Source organism: Cucumis sativus, chromosome 7 (assembly GCF_000004075.3).
Source record: "Cucumis sativus cultivar 9930 chromosome 7, Cucumber_9930_V3, whole genome shotgun sequence".
Taxonomy (NCBI): domain Eukaryota; kingdom Viridiplantae; phylum Streptophyta; class Magnoliopsida; order Cucurbitales; family Cucurbitaceae; genus Cucumis; species Cucumis sativus.
The window spans coordinates 19161864-19180020 of NC_026661.2; the positions used below are offsets into that span (position 1 = coordinate 19161864).

General features: G+C 28.7%; 1 protein-coding gene across 1 annotated transcript; it reads right to left on the minus strand.

Moving 5' to 3' along the window:
* Positions 1–8999: 8999 nt before the first annotated feature.
* LOC101217094 (polygalacturonase At1g48100) lies at positions 9000–11049 on the minus strand. The gene is made up of 5 exons (XM_004135927.3): positions 10337–11049; positions 10220–10264; positions 9918–10125; positions 9740–9821; positions 9000–9615 (listed from the first exon to the last, which is right to left on the minus strand). Exons 1-5 carry the CDS (start codon positions 10898–10900, stop codon positions 9111–9113), a joined length of 1404 nt encoding a protein of 467 aa, XP_004135975.1. The 5' UTR covers positions 10901–11049; the 3' UTR covers positions 9000–9110.
* Positions 11050–18157: the final 7108 nt, after the last annotated feature.

The window sequence follows — 18157 nt, forward strand, 5'->3', positions numbered from 1 at the left end:
TTAAGTGAATTATTAGGCTAAAGATAATTTATGAATAACTAATATTTCAAAAAAATCGAAAGTCTTTTCAACTTCTAAACAATATGATTTACTTATGTTAATTGTAACTAATTGAACAATTTTATAGTTAAGGAAATCAAAAGTTCAATCTCTTCTAAATGAAAAGAATTAATAATTAAATGAATTATCACAAATTAACATTTAAAAATTCTTAAATATGGATGACTCTAAAATTCTTTTTCTACATATGAGTTTGTACACAATTTGGATAGCCTTCCAAAGAAGAAATATCTCACCTCAGTTTTATTGCATGTTTCTAGTCGTTGGTTGATCGTTTCCTTTCTATTTTTTTTTTCTTTTTTTGATTTTTTATGCTTTTCTAAATGTGTTATTTTAAAAAATATTTCTCTTGAAAATAGTTTACATTTCATCGATGTTTCAAGTTGATACATAAAACATGCACTCTATAAATCTTCATTAGTCGTTGAGTGTTTGATCTATCTACTCATCTATGGACTAGGCTGATCAAATCGAGAAGTTATTGGGTTTGACAGAAGAAATCCATAAAAATCAATAAAAATAAATGCATATGAAAGGCGGTACAAAAAACATTCTATTAATAGAAAAATATATCTTTAATTGATAGTAAGTGATTTATAAAGTTATTGTTATGTTTTTAGAAGAAGAAAAACATCTCATCAATTGACATCTGAATATCTACACGAATAAAACTTTGGATTTTCCATCTTCTCTTGATTTGTGTTTTTTATTCATTCATCAACTTTCCTCTAGTATTTAGTATTGTAATTAAATCAATGTAGTATAGCTAATTTATTTTCTAACGGTTGTAAATTAAAGTAGAATTGTCTAGCAATCATTATAGCATTCAAATTTCAAAACTATTTAATTACAAAATATAAATGCCACGTGTTAAGAACTAGTTTGTTAAAAAAATGCAAGAAACTAAAAATTGTCATCATATTGTTTCTAAATTCTATGCGCCTCAAACTAAATTGGTGTTTGATGTGCAAGGCTAATTTAATGAATCCACTAATCATCTTTTTCTCTCTTTGTCCTATTGCTCAATATCTCTCAAACTGGATTGAATCTTCTTTGGACTCGACAACTTCTTTCCACTCTCGTAGCTACTTCGGCACACTCAACATATGAAAAGATAACTTCAACTTCATCAGGTTGTGGACATCTAAAAGCAATCTCTTCTCTAATTATTCATCATCTATATCATTTCTTTGAATATCATTTTTGTAATTTCTTTTATCTAGATGTGCTTGAGTGCGCCAGTTGGTATTCTTTTAAAACAATTTGTATCATATAACAATTTGTTTAATTCTTATCCTAACCAATATTCTGGACAAAATCTAAAAACCGCAAGCAATAGAAATTAAATAGGTATGGGAATTGTTTTCAGCCACTAAATTTTGAAAATATCTATTTTAACTATTCTTCAAACAGCTCTAATAAATTTATAGAGACTGAATAACAAAGATATCAACCTTGGAAATAACAACAATACCACATCATTCAACCATGCTTTGCTTTAGATTGACTTTATCAACATCTCTGATTTTGTTCAATATTTCTTTTAATTTAAGTAACATTCAAATCTACACTTCAATTAATCTCCATAGATTGAATAAATATTTACTTCAATAGTCTCAAAATTAAATCCTTTATGTCACACATTTTCTTTCTTTAATTAAAAAAAATTAAACTCTTGATGTATATTAAGATAAACATTGTCGTAATTGAGTAAGTAATTTATAATTATAATATGTTTAGGTTGGTTGATTAAACAAAATTAACAAAAACAAAATTTTGATTGAAACTGTAAACTCTGATGATCTATTCATTCTATTCGACTTTTGTTGTTGTCGAGATTCAGATTGGAAAAAAAAAGAAAAAAATTAGAGAGCGAGATTAAGATCCAAAGAAACGTCCCCATTTTTCACTTTCTTTTTATTCTTCATCGGCGCCGTTGTTGTCGTCGATGCCGCCGTGGTATCTCTTTTAACAAGATTACAACAAGGGTTGGGGGGAAGAGTACTCAAGGCCTGAAATTCCTCATCAAAATCCTCTCTCTCAAACTTGGGAATCCAAGTAGACCGATTCTCCACCATTTCCGCCGCCCTCATCCTCTTCCTCCTCTTCTCCCCCGCGGCGATTTCCTCCTCCCCCTCCTCTTGTCCGATATTCAACTCCTTCCTCCGCTGATCACGCATTTCCTTCAAACTCCTCACCAAAGCGAAAAACCTCTCCATCTCCTCATCCTCCAAGGAGTCCTCCGCGGTTGTGTCCGGCGACGGCTGTAGTTTCCCGTTTTCCATAATTAAACAATGGAAAAGGTTTCCACGCGGTGTTTGCGTCTCTAATTTTGTTTTCTTTTTAAAAATAAAAAATAAAAAATTCGCATGGGAGTGGCGTTGTTTATAAGGTGATAGAGGTTGAAGGTGAAAGACGAGAATAGGCTCCACATAGCGGCGGGGTTATATGTAAATAAATGAGGGTAGTTAAGTAATTAAAGGTAGAGAAGTAATAATAATAATAAGAAGAAGAAGAAGAAACAACAATAATGGGAGTCGTTGCGGGTCATGATTTTGGTGAAGACCTTTGACAGAACGTGAAGGCTTACAACATGTGTGTGACGTGTAAAGATGACGTCATTATTTGTTGTACTGGAAGTTACATGCTCGTCACGTTTGGTCCCACAGCATTCATTCCTACCTTTCTTCTCTTTCAAAGCAACCTCACACTTTTACACCCATTTTAAAATATTCCACTAATTAACATATCCGTGTAAATCTTTCGATTGGCTTTAGAAAAAAATTACTTATAATACATAACAATATTAATTACTTATAATAGATAACAATATAGAAAAATAATAATAGATCCGTATTTAATTTATAGATTTTGATATATTTTTCTTATATATGCTAATATATTTTGAATCTAGTTGATGTATTTGTAACTGGAAAAATGTGTTATTAAAATTTTTTAATTTTGTTTAAATAAATATCTTTAAAATAGTGCATTCTGACGTAGTTGTCAAATTCGAATCTTTTTTCAAAATAATTTTAAAAAGATTTGAAATGTATTCCAAAGTACACATTTGTTTAGTTGTTGGGTCGATTTGGAATGCATTATGAAGTTTTTAATTAAGAAAATAAGTCATTTTGATTAAAAAATTAAAATGTTTGATAACCATTAAAAACATATTTTGAAGTTGATTTTAAATTAATTGATCTACTACATTTAATATAAAAATGAACTAGGAGAATTTTTATGAATAAAAAAAAGTAAAAATTTCAAATTAACTATAAAAAATAATAGTTTCTTTTGAAAACGTTCTTCTAAACTATATTTAAATTTTTTTTTTTGGGTTAAATTTTATAAATATCTTCAACCCCTTACCATTATAAACTAAATTTTAGTATTATTTTTTTCAACTATTAAGATCAAATTCATAATTGAATCCCCTTTTCACAACTTTCAAATATATATAAAAATATAAATTTGAAAAAGTTTAGCAACACGATAACTAAAATTTGAATACTTGACTAACCATTAATAATTGTGCTAGCTTCTGTAGAAATTTCAACTTTTATTTAAAGTCAATATATTTTTCTAAACTTTTATATAATAGAGCTAAACAGGCACAATAGTAGTCTGTCATATTTTCAATTTCACTATTTTACCAGAAAAAAGTTAGCTTTGCTTATATATATATTCACACACAAATACATGGCTAATTAGCAAAGAAAAATCTAAAAATAAATAACATTAATTCAAACTTCTTATATTTTTGATAATAATATACCAAACTTCTTATAGAAAGGACAGGAATTATATATATACATATGTCAATTTGTAGTAATTATTTGAAAGAGAGAGATGAATATATACTAAATGGACTTTGAGTTAAAAGTCTTTGCAGGGCAATATAGTAATTCAAAATGAAATAAGAATACAAAACCAAGACTTTGTAGACTTAATATGCCATAATTATTGTGTACTATACCTATTTTTAAATATATTATCTTTATATGAGACGTGTAAAAGAAAATAATAATCATTTGTCACGTTTCCTATATGTGTATATATATATATATAAGTGGTCTTCTTTTTTAATTTATTTTACTTTTTCATGGGTTTGGTAAATTTTTTCTTTAAAGCCTACCAAATATATTTTAATATTTATATTACGTCATCAAATTATTATATTAATCACCTAATTCAAAAATTTTGATGGAGTTTTAATTTAATTAAAGTTTAAAAACATATGAGATGTAGAAATATAAATATAACTTTCTTTTTCTATTTGTTTTATTTTATTTTTCATGAATTTCTCTATGTTGACCTTAAAAGTTTCGAAAGGAATTAAAATTAAGAAAGATGACAATAATATTAGTATGAATTAATTAATTGAATGTATTTAGGGGTAATATATATAATTGCTATAACAATTGCATTTTGTGGTGGGTTATGGAATTTGTCTTTAATTTTATTTTTTAATGTGTTCTTTTGATCTCTTTTTAAAATAATGCCTAATTTTATTTTTAAAATATGATAGATGCTAAAATAATATTTATATCTCAAATTTTAATGCATTATACGTAGCAAAGTATGTAAGAAGTTATGGGTTATGGGGGTGGCAACTAAAAAGTTATTATATAAATTAAGTTTGTTTATAAACATAAGAAGAGACATACCTTTCTTAAAATTTCCACAATCAAATTTCATGGAAATTACTCTTATAAATTTGAGATTGAAAGATGGTGTTATAAGCCATTGTTTATCGGCACTAACTATGTGTAAAGGTCGAAAGAATCTAAGATGCGAGTGAATGAGTTGAGGAAGGAGGAGGAGACCAATGAAAAAAAGATGTTTAGCCACATGACCCAACTTATCTGCCTAGCTCTCTTGGAGATCAATGCCAAGGCGAGTGACTTTGTCTTTCTAAATGGCCTAGACCGAGGTAAAAGATTTTCTTTGATTTGGTCGAACCTAGGTATGTCCATCCTTTTGTAGATCTCCTTCTTGTGGGCTATGATCCAAAGTCTTCTTTGCCAATATGGATTTGCATTTCCTAATCTCTCTTACATCCAGAAACCCTAATTAAGTTAACCTAATAAATAAGGGATCATTATTTGTATAACTAATGAAAGTTCTTTTTCCTACTTCTAGCTAGCTTCCCCTCTAACCCTATGTTAAATTCTAACTTAAGCAAAGCACATCAATGTTTTTCTTTTTCTTTTTCTTTTTCTTATTCTTATAGGTTGTGTCTTTATCCTCCAAATTACAAATTAATTTTATCATTGAATAATGCACACGAAAGGTCAAGTGAATATATTATACCTAAAATTTACTATCGAAAGTCTCCGAAAACAAATTTAATCCGGATCATTTTAACGTAAGACTTTAGTATTATTTATATTATGTTATTTTCATTTTGTTTTCTAAAACTTGATATTTCAATAACTCAAGAAAATTGAAAGATATACGCTATTATAATTCTTAGCTTTTATATTGACAAGAGATTTTTTTATTATTATTAATCAATGTTAACTTTTTGTAACAGTTGACAGACATTATTGTTGACGTTCCAAAGACACAATCAATTGGAGATATTTTTTCTCCTACCGTTTCTATGATCAAAGATAGACATAATAATTGATGTTTCCAATTTTCTTGCGCTTATTATTGAAAAAAAAAAAGCATGTTTCACATACACAAGTTCAAAAGAGAAAAGGAGAAAAAAAAAAATAACAGAGAGAAGATGACGCATTGAGTGAGTGGATGGCATCAAATCTAGTACAAATATTATTGTTAGGTTAAAGCTCTTCAAAGGTCAATATTAGATCAAAGCTTTATTTGAAAATTTTAAAGGTAATGAAGGGTTTTTTTTTTCTTCTCAAACGTAACCCATTACACGTAAAAAGATATATATTAACAAAAGCAACAAACCTAATCTAAAAACAAAATTAATACACCACATAACGTAAGAAAAAATGTTCTAAAGAGAACAGTTCACATGGTTTCGGATTCATATAGGAACCTCCAACTACTTGAAGCAACACATAAAAGTCTCAGTCCAAATGTATGGATTAATTACTTGAGAAGGACGCAAATGATCAGCACTGTAGACATGTATATATATTACGCCAAATGCAGGTAGATAACTACACACCAAATCACTCTCCAAACTTCATGTCTTAATCAAATTTCTTTGCTAAATGGAAAATCCAAGCAAAACCATCGAGTTAACAATATAATCGAGGTTTTTGCGTTTATGGGAATTATTGATCAATGTTTTCTTAAAGAATAAATTTATGAATTATTTACTTAGAAAAAAAGTTGAAAATAATTTTTAAATTAATTTTCAAGAGGGGTTAGAAAGACATATCTTTTCGTACTCTGTTTGGTAAATCTAAATTAACTTATATTCAAAGTTACGATTCTTTTTTTCAAATAGAAAACACATTAATGAAAATTTATGCTAGAACCCAAAGTATCATTTTCAATGTAATAAATTCGAAAAGTAATTTAGAAACTATTCTTTCAAACATCGTTTTTTTCTCATTATTTTATTTTTCTAAAAAGTGTAAAAGGTTATAATTTTTACCATTGCCCAAAAAAAAATATTTATTTTCAATATTAATTTTTGAAAATTTTCTAGCATTGGGCTTTATGGATTGAATAAAGGTGTAATGAAAAGTTGTCAAATAGGCCCATGAGAGATCCAACATTCTGAAACTAAAGCATAAGATTGGCCCATAACGAGGCCTGAAATGTATCAAAGTGAAAAGCCCCAAAGTCACCTTTGTGTAAGAATTTTCCTTCTAACTTTTTTTCCCCTAAAAAAGTTACCAATCTAAGGAGTGTAATTCACGTCTTTACTAATAAACTATTATATATATTTGTAATTAGTACTTACTCTTGTGCATGAGTTAAACTTAAGCCAACTAGAAAAAGATCTATAAATCCAATTTTGAATTTTGTATTTGATGTGAGTGTTTTGTTCTTTTGATTCTATCCTCCGATTGTTTTAAATTTTCGTAATATTGTTGATGTTGAGACTTGGATAGAAAATATACACTAACATTTCTTAAGAGCTATACTTTTGTATTTATAAGAACTAACTTACCTTTGATAAGTTTATGGTCAAGAAATTTTTTCATTAGAAAAAACATGCAAACCACTTACTTAAAAGCTAAATAACTCCTACACATTAGTTAAAAGTACACATAAGCCACAATTAAAGTCGTTTGACATTAACCACACATTAAAGCGTGTTTAATTCAACATTGAACTTTTTAGAGATTAAAAATTTGATCCACCGTTACAAATCTCACTTTAACTCTAATCGAGTTTAAATTTTTCATGTTTTGAGAATTCATTTAAGTTCATCCATAGGAACAAAGGAACCACCAAATCACCAAGAATAACATCCAAAACCCATCTAGAAAAGAAGGAAGTCCAAACTGCACCAAATTATACCTGCAACATACTTATAATTACCAACCCTATTACAGAGTTGGGACAAAATGAGAAGAGAGGATCCAACAAAATCATCATATTCATATGATTCTGTCAACTACATCCTTTATCTCAGTAAATATGGAGTGGGAGAGTTAGTGGTTGAGAATTAGGTTTCTTTCTCTTTTAAGAATATATATGCATGTGGTTGGCAGTACCCACGTGTGAAGCTTTGAGGAGGTAAGGGTTTAAAAAGAAGAGTTGGGGTTATGTTGATGGTCGGGCGCATGCTTCAACTAACACCAAAGGGGTTGACCCTCCACTTAGCCCTATATGACAGACAAACTCGACCTTCCCACTCAAATCCCAACACACACATCCTTTTATTCCATTATAATATGATCTCTATATAATAAAATATATATATATTCTTCTAATATTTTGTACCACTCAATGGTTGAGTTTACAAAAACACTTCTTAATTTGAAGTTTGACATTCTTGTCATCCATTTCATTGAAATATAATCAATACTTTAGTTTCCAACTTTTCTATGCAGAGATATTTAGTATTTGTGGTTTAAAATGTGTTAAGTTCCTATATGGTTTATAAATCTGGCTGGTCTCTTATAACTTATTAATTTTCATATTCTCAATAAATAAACCGTTGATATCAAAATTTGGATAGGGAACAAATGTATTTTAACTTCACAGATCAACTTGTTGGCCGTATGATACTTCCACATAAGCTCTCTTAGTGCTTAAGACAAAAGGATAATATGTTTATGGCAAGTAGCGATTTTGAGTATTAAAGTAGACTTATTAACCTCTCCCCATAATGTATTTATAGGTGTACTAGTACGTTGACTCAAATCAAGTCATCCCCAATAAAGAATTCAGAGTTACATTGAGATTACCTTTTAACTCACACACAATTTTTAGGTCATTCCAAAGACTAAAATTCTTCTGTACTATTCCATCAATCTCAAATTTTATTTTATCAATAGACTTTTGTAAAGGAGAAGAAAGAAGAAAAGTCATTTTCTCAAAACTCCCAATATCCAATAGCCTATTGACACACACACTTTAAAAACAATAAGTAAATTTAATAGTACAAATAAATGGGAATTATAGATATATTGACCCAAACCACTCATCAAAAAGTTAAGATCATTGTTTTGGGAAAAGAACTAACACCATCATGAATACATGCTAATTTCCAATTTCTTTTTAAAAAAACTTTATGTTAAAAAACATACTGATGGGTGAATGCAATATTTTCTGCACATAATCAATCACTTTGTAGAGCCACAAAGGGAGAGAGACCCAAAAAGCCAAACATACATCTTTCAGGTTTGAAGATAAAATGATAGTTTTTTTTCTCTTTTTGGATATCTTGATATATACTAATGTCAACATATTTTAATTTCTTTGATTTTTATGTTTTTACAACAATTGACAGGAGTGGTATAATATATTGTGTGTGACATGACATAAAAGTTTGATGAAGCACATTTAAACAACATCTATGATTAATTATTTTATATTATATACATATATATATTATATGATCACATATGTTTGTTATAAACTATGTGTATAATTTAGGAAAATGATCAACAGTACTCATTGTCATTGTTAAAGTTGACAGAAGAAGGAAGTCCCTCTTGCAAGCATGAGACAGGGGGAATGGTAAGGGTTTGAAGATCTCCATAAGCATTCCAACAAAAAGGGTCCAACACTATATCTCCTTGAGCGGGAAGTAGCTCGATCTCCGACAATGTTAGATTGGTACAAGGGACCGAGTCGCTGCAAGCGAAGTGCATAGGAGGGCTCCGAATGTCGTATGTTCCTTTGATGTTTGTGTATTGAATATCTGATACTGAAACTGCTGAGGTTTGATTGGTGCAATCCTTTGTTAAGCAATAGAATTGATCTATAATGATGGGATTTCTAACATTGTCCATGTGAATGTTGCTAAATGTTATTCCTCTTACTGCTCCATATCCACCTTGCCATGTCTTGATCCTAACTCCATTGTCTGAGTCTTTGATTACTGAGTCCCTAACTGTGATGTTCGTAACGCAAGCTCTAGAGTTGCGAACGCCGAGACTTCCAATACTGGGACAGAAGGATAAAGAAAAAACGTTTAGGAACTAATAATTACTAATGTCTTAACTAGTTGAGCTGATATATATATAATTCAAATTGGCAACGTAACTAAAATGCCTAATTAACACAATACCTGATTCCATGACTTGGTCCACAAGTGATGTTTCTGATATCTAAGTCATATGAACCAGATCCAATTGATACACAATCATCCCCTACACATAATGGAAAATATGCATGATTTAAAATTCCATTTCCTTTAACAAAGTGATTATCGGTGCTAATTGTTATTTTTTGTTCAACTTACTAACCATTGTTAATGACTGAATTATATATCTGGACACCATTTGTGTTCTCGATATGGATTCCGTCTGTATTGGGACTAAGACCGGGAGATTTTATGTGAATCGAGTCGATATGAACAGTCTTGCAACCGTCGAATCTGAAGTGGAATTGAGGGCTATTTGTGATTTTAAGTCCGTGGACAGTCAAATTGGAGCTCATGAAGAACCTTATTGCCTAAAATCAATAGAATGTTATGCTAAGTAATTTTTTCATATTTTTTATAGCAGAAAAAGGTACAATATAACTTTGAGTGTATATATGAACTTACAATTGGGCTGTCACACGGTCCTGGTAATGTAGTTCCATTTGGTCCCTGAGTTTTACACAAGATATATCGCGTTAGGATATACTAGTAATGAAATTTATGGAAAAAGATTGAATATACCTTGTGTGGTTTGCAAGGAAGATCCCACCACTTTTGACCTCTCCCATCAATCACACCTCCTCCTTCTAAGGACATTCCATCAATCCTATAAAAGACCAACCATTGGCGACGACTAGCATTCTTCGGCCAAGCATCGGGGCCATCAGGTGTCATCAACGTGCCATCAACTCGTAACATAAGGTAACCATGGCAAGGGCCAGTGAAGATTGTTGATTGAATCATAAACGAGAAGCCATAGGGAACGAGCATGACTACAGAGTCATCCTCACTCTGACATGCCGTGTCCCAAGCCATCTTGAATGCCTCCGTATCATCTACAATGCCATCCCCAATAGCACCAAAAGCTCTCACGTCGAAAATATTCGTATCATTAATATAATATCCATCGTCTGGCGAATCCGAAGGAGAAGGAGAAAGAGAAGGCGGGTGGGAAATGTAGCTATGTCTATGGCGATGAGAGTGTTTTTGCTTAGTGTGATGATGCCATCTAGCTTGAGAAGAAGAAAGAAGACAAGAAACGAAAGATAACCAAATTGCAAAAGACAACAACACAAAACTAGACATTTCTTTTGATTCTTCTCAAACCCCAAGACGGCTATTTTGACATGGAATGAACACAAAACAAGAAAGGTTGAATCTTCGTTTATATAACCAGAGAAAAAAAAAAAAAAAACAAAACAAAACAGAAGTTGAAGTGAAAGTGGGAAATGAAGGTAAAAGAATAAAGAAGGGTTTGGATATACAAAAGAATTACTTTTGGGGATTGATTATTTAGGAGTGGAACCGACCAAATTCATGTAGGCATTGACCTTTAAGGGAGAAAATGGAGAATGTAATTGATTGTTTGAGAAAATAAAAAAAGGCTGAAAAGGATTATTATTGGAGATAAGCCTCCCATGTTCTTCCCATAACCATGCCTCAGTTTGGTCCCAAATCTAGTTTCAATAATCTGACAAAATTTTCTATATTCTAAAAAAACAAACCCTAAAGCTAAGTTTCCAATTAATTATTTTTATATTCTATTATTATTATTCCTTACTTTGTAAGATATATTATACTTTTTATTTATTTAAGGGTCCGCCTATTTATGAGGTAATTAGTGTTCAAAAAAGCCAAAATCATTGTCAATTATAAGATGATTATTATTGTAACATGTTACGTTTCACAACTTTCAAGATCAATTTGGAAAAGAATCAAAGATAAAGAAAAACTTCATGATAATATCTATACATTTGTAGTGCACTTGCAATGAGTGTGTTTGTGTGTAATTTAACATCAGGTAATTTTTTCTTACCCAAATGAAATGTAAAACCATCATTTTAATAGGAAAAAGGAAACAATCAAATTAATTAGATCACTGGAAGAAATATAAAAAATACAAAGCTGTAAGGTAGGAGTGAAGAAACTTAATTCATATTGCATGTAAGGTATAGAAAAAACCCTAACTCTTTTTTTTTTTTTTTTTAAACAATGCAAACCGAAACCCAACCAAACTCGCTCTCGGAAAAAAGCTTTAGGTAAAAAATAACATCTATCCAAATCAAATGACATAATAGAGAATATATATCAAAACTGGTAATGATGCATAAGCTGAAAACACAAAAGAAAATGAGAACATTATATTTAAACTCATCCAATCGACTTAGTTTTAGTTCAAGCCACACATTTATATCCCGTTAGAATGCTTAAAGGCCATAAATATGAAAGAGGGCATTGGGAAAATGGAGATAGTGATATTTGTTTAAGCAACCAAAAGAAAAAGAGAAATTAAGATCAGGAAGAGATGCGCCTTGAAGTGCTTTATCAGTACTTCAAATTCCCTGCCTGCTATACACTTAAGAGTGCTGATTGTTTTGTGGTTTTTATTGGATAGTTTGAATCAATAAAGCTGTTTTTGAAGTAAACAAAAACACTTTTTTCTATCAGCTTTAGGGTTAAAAAAGTGAGGAATTTTAAGGTTATATTAATTGGTGCAAAAAAGAACAGTTTTTTGATACTTGTAAATTAGATAGCAGAATGTGTATATATATATATATATATAATGCAATATTAATTAGACAACTACAAGTGGGATAGTGACTGCAAGGCCTGCTTTTAAAAGCAAAAGAAATGAAACCCCATATGTCCATTTTTTAAAATTGTTTAATCAATTAGGAATTCATCCATACAACAACCACTTTTTTTATTTTCTTAATGAAAAAAAATCAACTTTCATCATGTAAATTTGTCAAGTTGTATTGAGAACTCTAAACTTTCACTTTCATCAAATTAAACTAATTTAACGTCAACTTGGTTAGTTTAGTTTCATAAATAAGTTATTTTAATTAAAGTATTTGACCATATAACTCAAAAATATATATTTTTTAATAAGATACGGTGGGTTAGCATGTACACTCGAGCATTTTCACCGATGGACACCCGACTTTACTCAAAATATGTTTTAAACCCTCCTCAAAATTTATTTTAAATCATTTTTATAAAAACCAAAATGTGTAAGACACACCTAAATTTTGAAGAGAATAGAAAGGTAAGAGTTGCAAAACCTTTTAAAATTTAACCCTAAGATTATTGCAACACCTTACACCTTGAATTAAGGTTAAGTTTGAGATACAAATTAAAGTCAGGAGAGTCATGGTTAAAACGTACAAATACAAACATGATATCTTATCATCAAAGTTGAATTCTTTCATTTTTTTTTTAAATTTGTTGTTTAAAAAACAACCCTACCATATTTTTTATATATTAATTTGAATTTTGAGTTTGTGGAAACATGGTCTGTGAGAGTGGTGCCAAAACAACATGAGGAAGGGCAGTGGAGGTTTAGTGGTTTGCCTTCTTTGCATCTCTCCAATTCTAAGCTTATTCACTCCCTCACTCACTCACTCTCAAAAAAGGGCAAAACAAAAAAGAGTCTAAATTATGTTAACTACACACTACCTCACATGGCTCTAACACACAATAACACAAAAAGCTATTTCAACTTTTAAAAAGAGCCTCAAAGTTTTATTCAATTTGTCTCCCTTTTATATGTTGGATTTCTGCACTCTTACATGTAATAATTGTGTAATATTTCGAGTAGGGTAAGCCATCAACATTATATTTGAAAATATAAGTGAAAATATTCCTTTCTTTAGAACCATTTTAAACAATCAGTATGTACGAAAGAATTATAAAAGTTAAAAACTCAAAAGATAAATTCAAATTAGTAAATAAATAGTTTATGGTTTTTTAGAAATAAAAGTTAGTAAACATCTCGACTGTTTGTGTTAGTAATATTATTTTTACATTATAATGAAAATTTGATGTCAAATCAATGAAAATGTAGAAATATCTATGCATGAATGGGAATTTAATATTAATGATAAGTATATTTAAAAAAAAAAAGTGATTTTAAAAAACTAGTTTGAGAATTTTGAATAATGATGTTAATGAACTAGAAGAGCATTGGTACCTTTGGTTTTCACAAAATACACACAATTTGAGAGAATAAAATAGTTAAAAATGGAAATAATTAAATGTACACAATTTATTTAATTGATGAAAAGAATAGAACTAAACTCATCTTATCATAAACTAATTATTTCATGACCACATGACGTCTTTTATAATGCACATACGACACATAATCTACTCATAAAGTAACAAACCTTGCAAATCATTCCCCAAACCCTATTATATTAATCCTAGGGTTTAACTTTGAATGTCCATTTAATATAAATATTACTACATGATTCCCATATATAATATAAAAAAGAATATATTAGGAGTGTGTAAAAGAAGATTCCCAAAAGAATAAAAGAGTGGGATATTTTAAAGAATGAAAAAGTGGGATAAAAAAGGGTGGGAAATTAAAGTGTGTTAATTTGGCAAAAGAGAGAGACAAATTTTGAAGTAAGCAATGCCAAATTGCCAATGGTTTTTTAGTTGTTTTTTGTTTTGTGTTGATCAGCAATATGAATTATTCTTTTGGCTACCTATAATAATCCATCAAAAACCCTACAAAATTGCCAATTTTGACTTAAGGATACATCAAAGTTTTATACAAAAACGAAAAAGAAAAAAACCCACATTTTGTAATTGTTTATTTGATTTTGTTACTTTGTTTTGAAATTTTGTTGGTGTGTTGAGAAATGGGGAAAAAGAATCCCACGCCTTAGCTAGGGCACACTAGTGATCTCATCTCCATGTTTGAAAGTGGTGGGCATCTAATATTAAAATTGGAGCCCTATAACCCTAATATATGCATACACTATACCTTAATTTCTCAATATCCCACGCCTTCATCTTTTTTTCCTTCAACTTGGCATTTTTTGATTCTCCCCATTTTAATTATTTTAGTCCTCTTCTGAAACTACTTTCTGTTAAAATATTAGTCATGTTACATAAGATCTAGATTAGATTGACTCGTGCTTTATCAATCAACTTGGTTGATATTGTTGACGAAATGTTGATGTGAAATGAATTCCAATTCGGTTGATGTGTGATAGTGATAGGAGTGGAGTTGTGGAAAATTTTTTATACTATATTTATAGATTTTCCTTAGAGATCATATTTGATTTGTTTGGTGCAATAAGTTTGTTGATCATCACGATACTAAAGAAAATGGTAATTATTTTATGCTTTTCAAATTTCGTTGCGCCCATTTTTCCATTTTTCTAGCATTTTATGTTTTTGTCAATGTTCTTTCAAAAAAATATTGTTCTTAACAACAAAATCTAAACATTAGCACAATATTACAAGTTATAAGTACATATTTAAAAAGTTTATGAAAGTTTTTGAACTAATAGATAATGCATTCAAGTTTGGAAACTAAGTTTATGAAATTTTTTGAACTAAGATTTATTACATAAATTTTTATTTTAGTTCAACATGTAAGGAGTATATATTTATAACCTTTAGAGCTTATGTAAAAATGAGTTCAACTCAATGTTAATTGACATGAACTTTAATTTTAGAAGTGGAAGATTCGATCATCTATCGTTGTCGTTGTTGCACTAAAAGAAAAAATTTTGATCTCTGATGGTGTAGGTCTAAACTAGTTGAGTTATATATACAAAGTTAACATATTTATTTATATAAACTAAAATTGTATTACTAGTTGGGATGAATTTGAAGTTTCAACCATGAAAGGTTGTTGATGCCTTAATCGACAGATTATGCAAATGATTAACTGCAAGCTTTTATGTAATCAGTTATCTATTCAAGCTTCTAACAACGTTTTAAGTTTGACATACAATACAATACAATGTGTTCGTTATGCCCCATCTCAATTCCCCATCTTAAGATACAATCAATATACAGATGCTTCTTATTAATAATGTATCTAAATCTAGCTATTTTAAATTTTTATGATTTTATTATTTTAGCAATGATACTTTAATTTAATTACGCTAAATTTACAACTATATGTTGTGGTACATTACATGAAGTTGATATTTTGGGCCTAGATTTGCGGTCTGATTACTTAACAGGGTGTTGGGCTTAAAGAGTCCCATTTTTTGGCCCAAACTTTGTAGGCCCATAGTAGAAAAGGTAAAGGCCATACATAATGATCACCACTTAGCCTATATATTAACATATGTATGGAAAATAAACCAAAATATTTATTCTATTATTTATAGCTTTTCAAAATTTGTTATATTTATTAATATTTTTAAAACTTTTGTCATCTACACTAACTTTTGTATGTCGTGTTTAGGTTAATAAATAAGTTTATAGCAATTAGTAATCGTGAATATAGCAAAATTCATCATTAATAAATTTCTATCACATATCAATCATAAACTCTTATTATCAACTTGATGTATTATTGTCGATAGACCTTTCGAGTTTGAGTCTAATTTTTTTTTGTAATTTGGTAAAACACATATAACAAATAAAAAGAAATAGTGGTGAAAAAAAGTGCTAATTAAAAAAACAAATGATATATATTTATAAAAACTACAAGAAAAAAGGGGTAATATTAAAGGTGTAAAATGCTAACCCTAAACACATAAATAAGTTATAAGTTCCACGAGAGATCAAAGAATTGGATTCTTGATGGTCAAAGATTTAATCTTTTCACCTAAAATGTTAAAATCGTTTTCTTATAAGTAAGAATATTCCGATCTATTTCAAGTAATTATCTTTTTTCTTTAGTTGCCTTGAATTTTGGGTTTGTTTGGCAATGCTTCCAAAATAAGTGCTTTTTAAACTCTCTAATTAACCTTTATCATAGTTATGTATAAACATGGTATGATATGAGATTTATAACTTCTTCTTAATTAAATAATCAATTTAAAAGTTGAGTGATAATTTTATTTAAAAATTATCAACACTGGTCTATTTTATTTATTTGCATGATAAAAGCAATTTTTAAAAGTAACCTAATTAGAGTATGTTTGCATTTCACTAGGGAAAAGAATATTTTTATTAATTTGACTCTTTTGATAAAACCCATCTAACAAAAATTTTTGAGTTACATCTCAAATTCTTTTTAAAATGACTAATTTTCAAAATTATACACTTAAAACATCAAATCATACTTACATTGAAAATTTAAATATAAAATTCATGGTTATACCCTCTTTTTTATTATTTAAATTTCAAAGCTATTTAATTTTTTCAATAAAACTGTAATATTATATATATATATATATATATATATATATATATATATATATATATATATATATATATATATATTCGGATTCGAATTTATAGATTATATATTAATAGAAATATTCTTCATATTCCTTCAAAATTTCAAGTTGATTGCGTAAAAAAGATGTGTGAATATTTGCATTACTTAATTTTTTAGAAATTTGATGTGGTTGAAGAGAATCAATTTCCCAACACTCAACCATCAACAAATTGCTATCACCAACCCCAACCAATCACTTCGTAAGACGTGTCACATTCTTTTTCATTCACCTTTTCACCAATTATTGCAATACTCAAATGCTCAATTATAAATTTTGTTCATACTAAGCTTTGTTTATTTAATTTGCAACTTCTTTATTATTAGAAAATCAAACACAATAATTAATGATTCTTTCTTTTTGTTAATACATAATGTCCACCAAATAAAGTAAAATATATGTATCAATAATCACATGACTAAATGTTAATGGGAGATTTATATACTATATCATTAATTTAATTGCTTTGGTTTATTTAAATTTTATGTAAAAATGAAAAATATGTTGAGATTATCCATATCAATGATAATATAAAAACTCTTTTTGTTTAGGTGGCCTATTTTCTTTCTTGGTTTTTGGTTTTGTTTTGATCCACTTGGGATTTGAGTTTTTGGTTTTCTTTATTGTTTTTCTATGTTTCTTTTTATACTTTGTTCTAATTTAGAAAAACTTTACCTACTATAGATATCACACCACTATAAAAGTTTATATAAATATTGATTGTAATTAAGTTTGCAAAATAATTAGCAGAAGATAAATTTTATAGTGACAATAATAATAAGTTAACAACCCATTTTAAGCCTCTAAATTTTTATAAAAGTTTTAGTTTCTTTACTTTTTCTAATACTCTAATGTATTAATTTTGTATTTTAAATCTCTAACAATTTAATCTACAATTTAATCTATATTATATTGTGTAAATAAACTTATAAAATTTTTATATTATAAATACAAAATCTATGTCATAAAAATAAACATGAATACCTAATTAATAATTTAAGAACAAAAAGATAAAATTATTGATAGTGTAGAAAAGAAATGAAAGAGTTAATATTTAGAATTCCAAGGTATTAAAGGGAAGAATAATATTTATAAAAGCTTCTCAAAGATTCTTATTTTCACGTTACTTTCTTCCTTCTAT

What these genes read in the sequence shown, in the direction of transcription:
- LOC101217094 (XM_004135927.3), bottom strand. Translation starts at nt 10,900, where the DNA reads ATGTCTAGTTTTGTGTTGTTGTCTTTTGCAATTTGGTTATCTTTCGTT. An exon ending in TTCCTTGCAAACCACACAAG is followed by an intron (nt 10,265 to 10,336) that starts GTATATTCAATC and finishes TGTAAAACTCAG; the next exon opens with GGACCAAATGGAACTACATT. An exon ending in GACCGTGTGACAGCCCAATT is followed by an intron (nt 10,126 to 10,219) that starts GTAAGTTCATAT and finishes TATTGATTTTAG; the next exon opens with GCAATAAGGTTCTTCATGAG.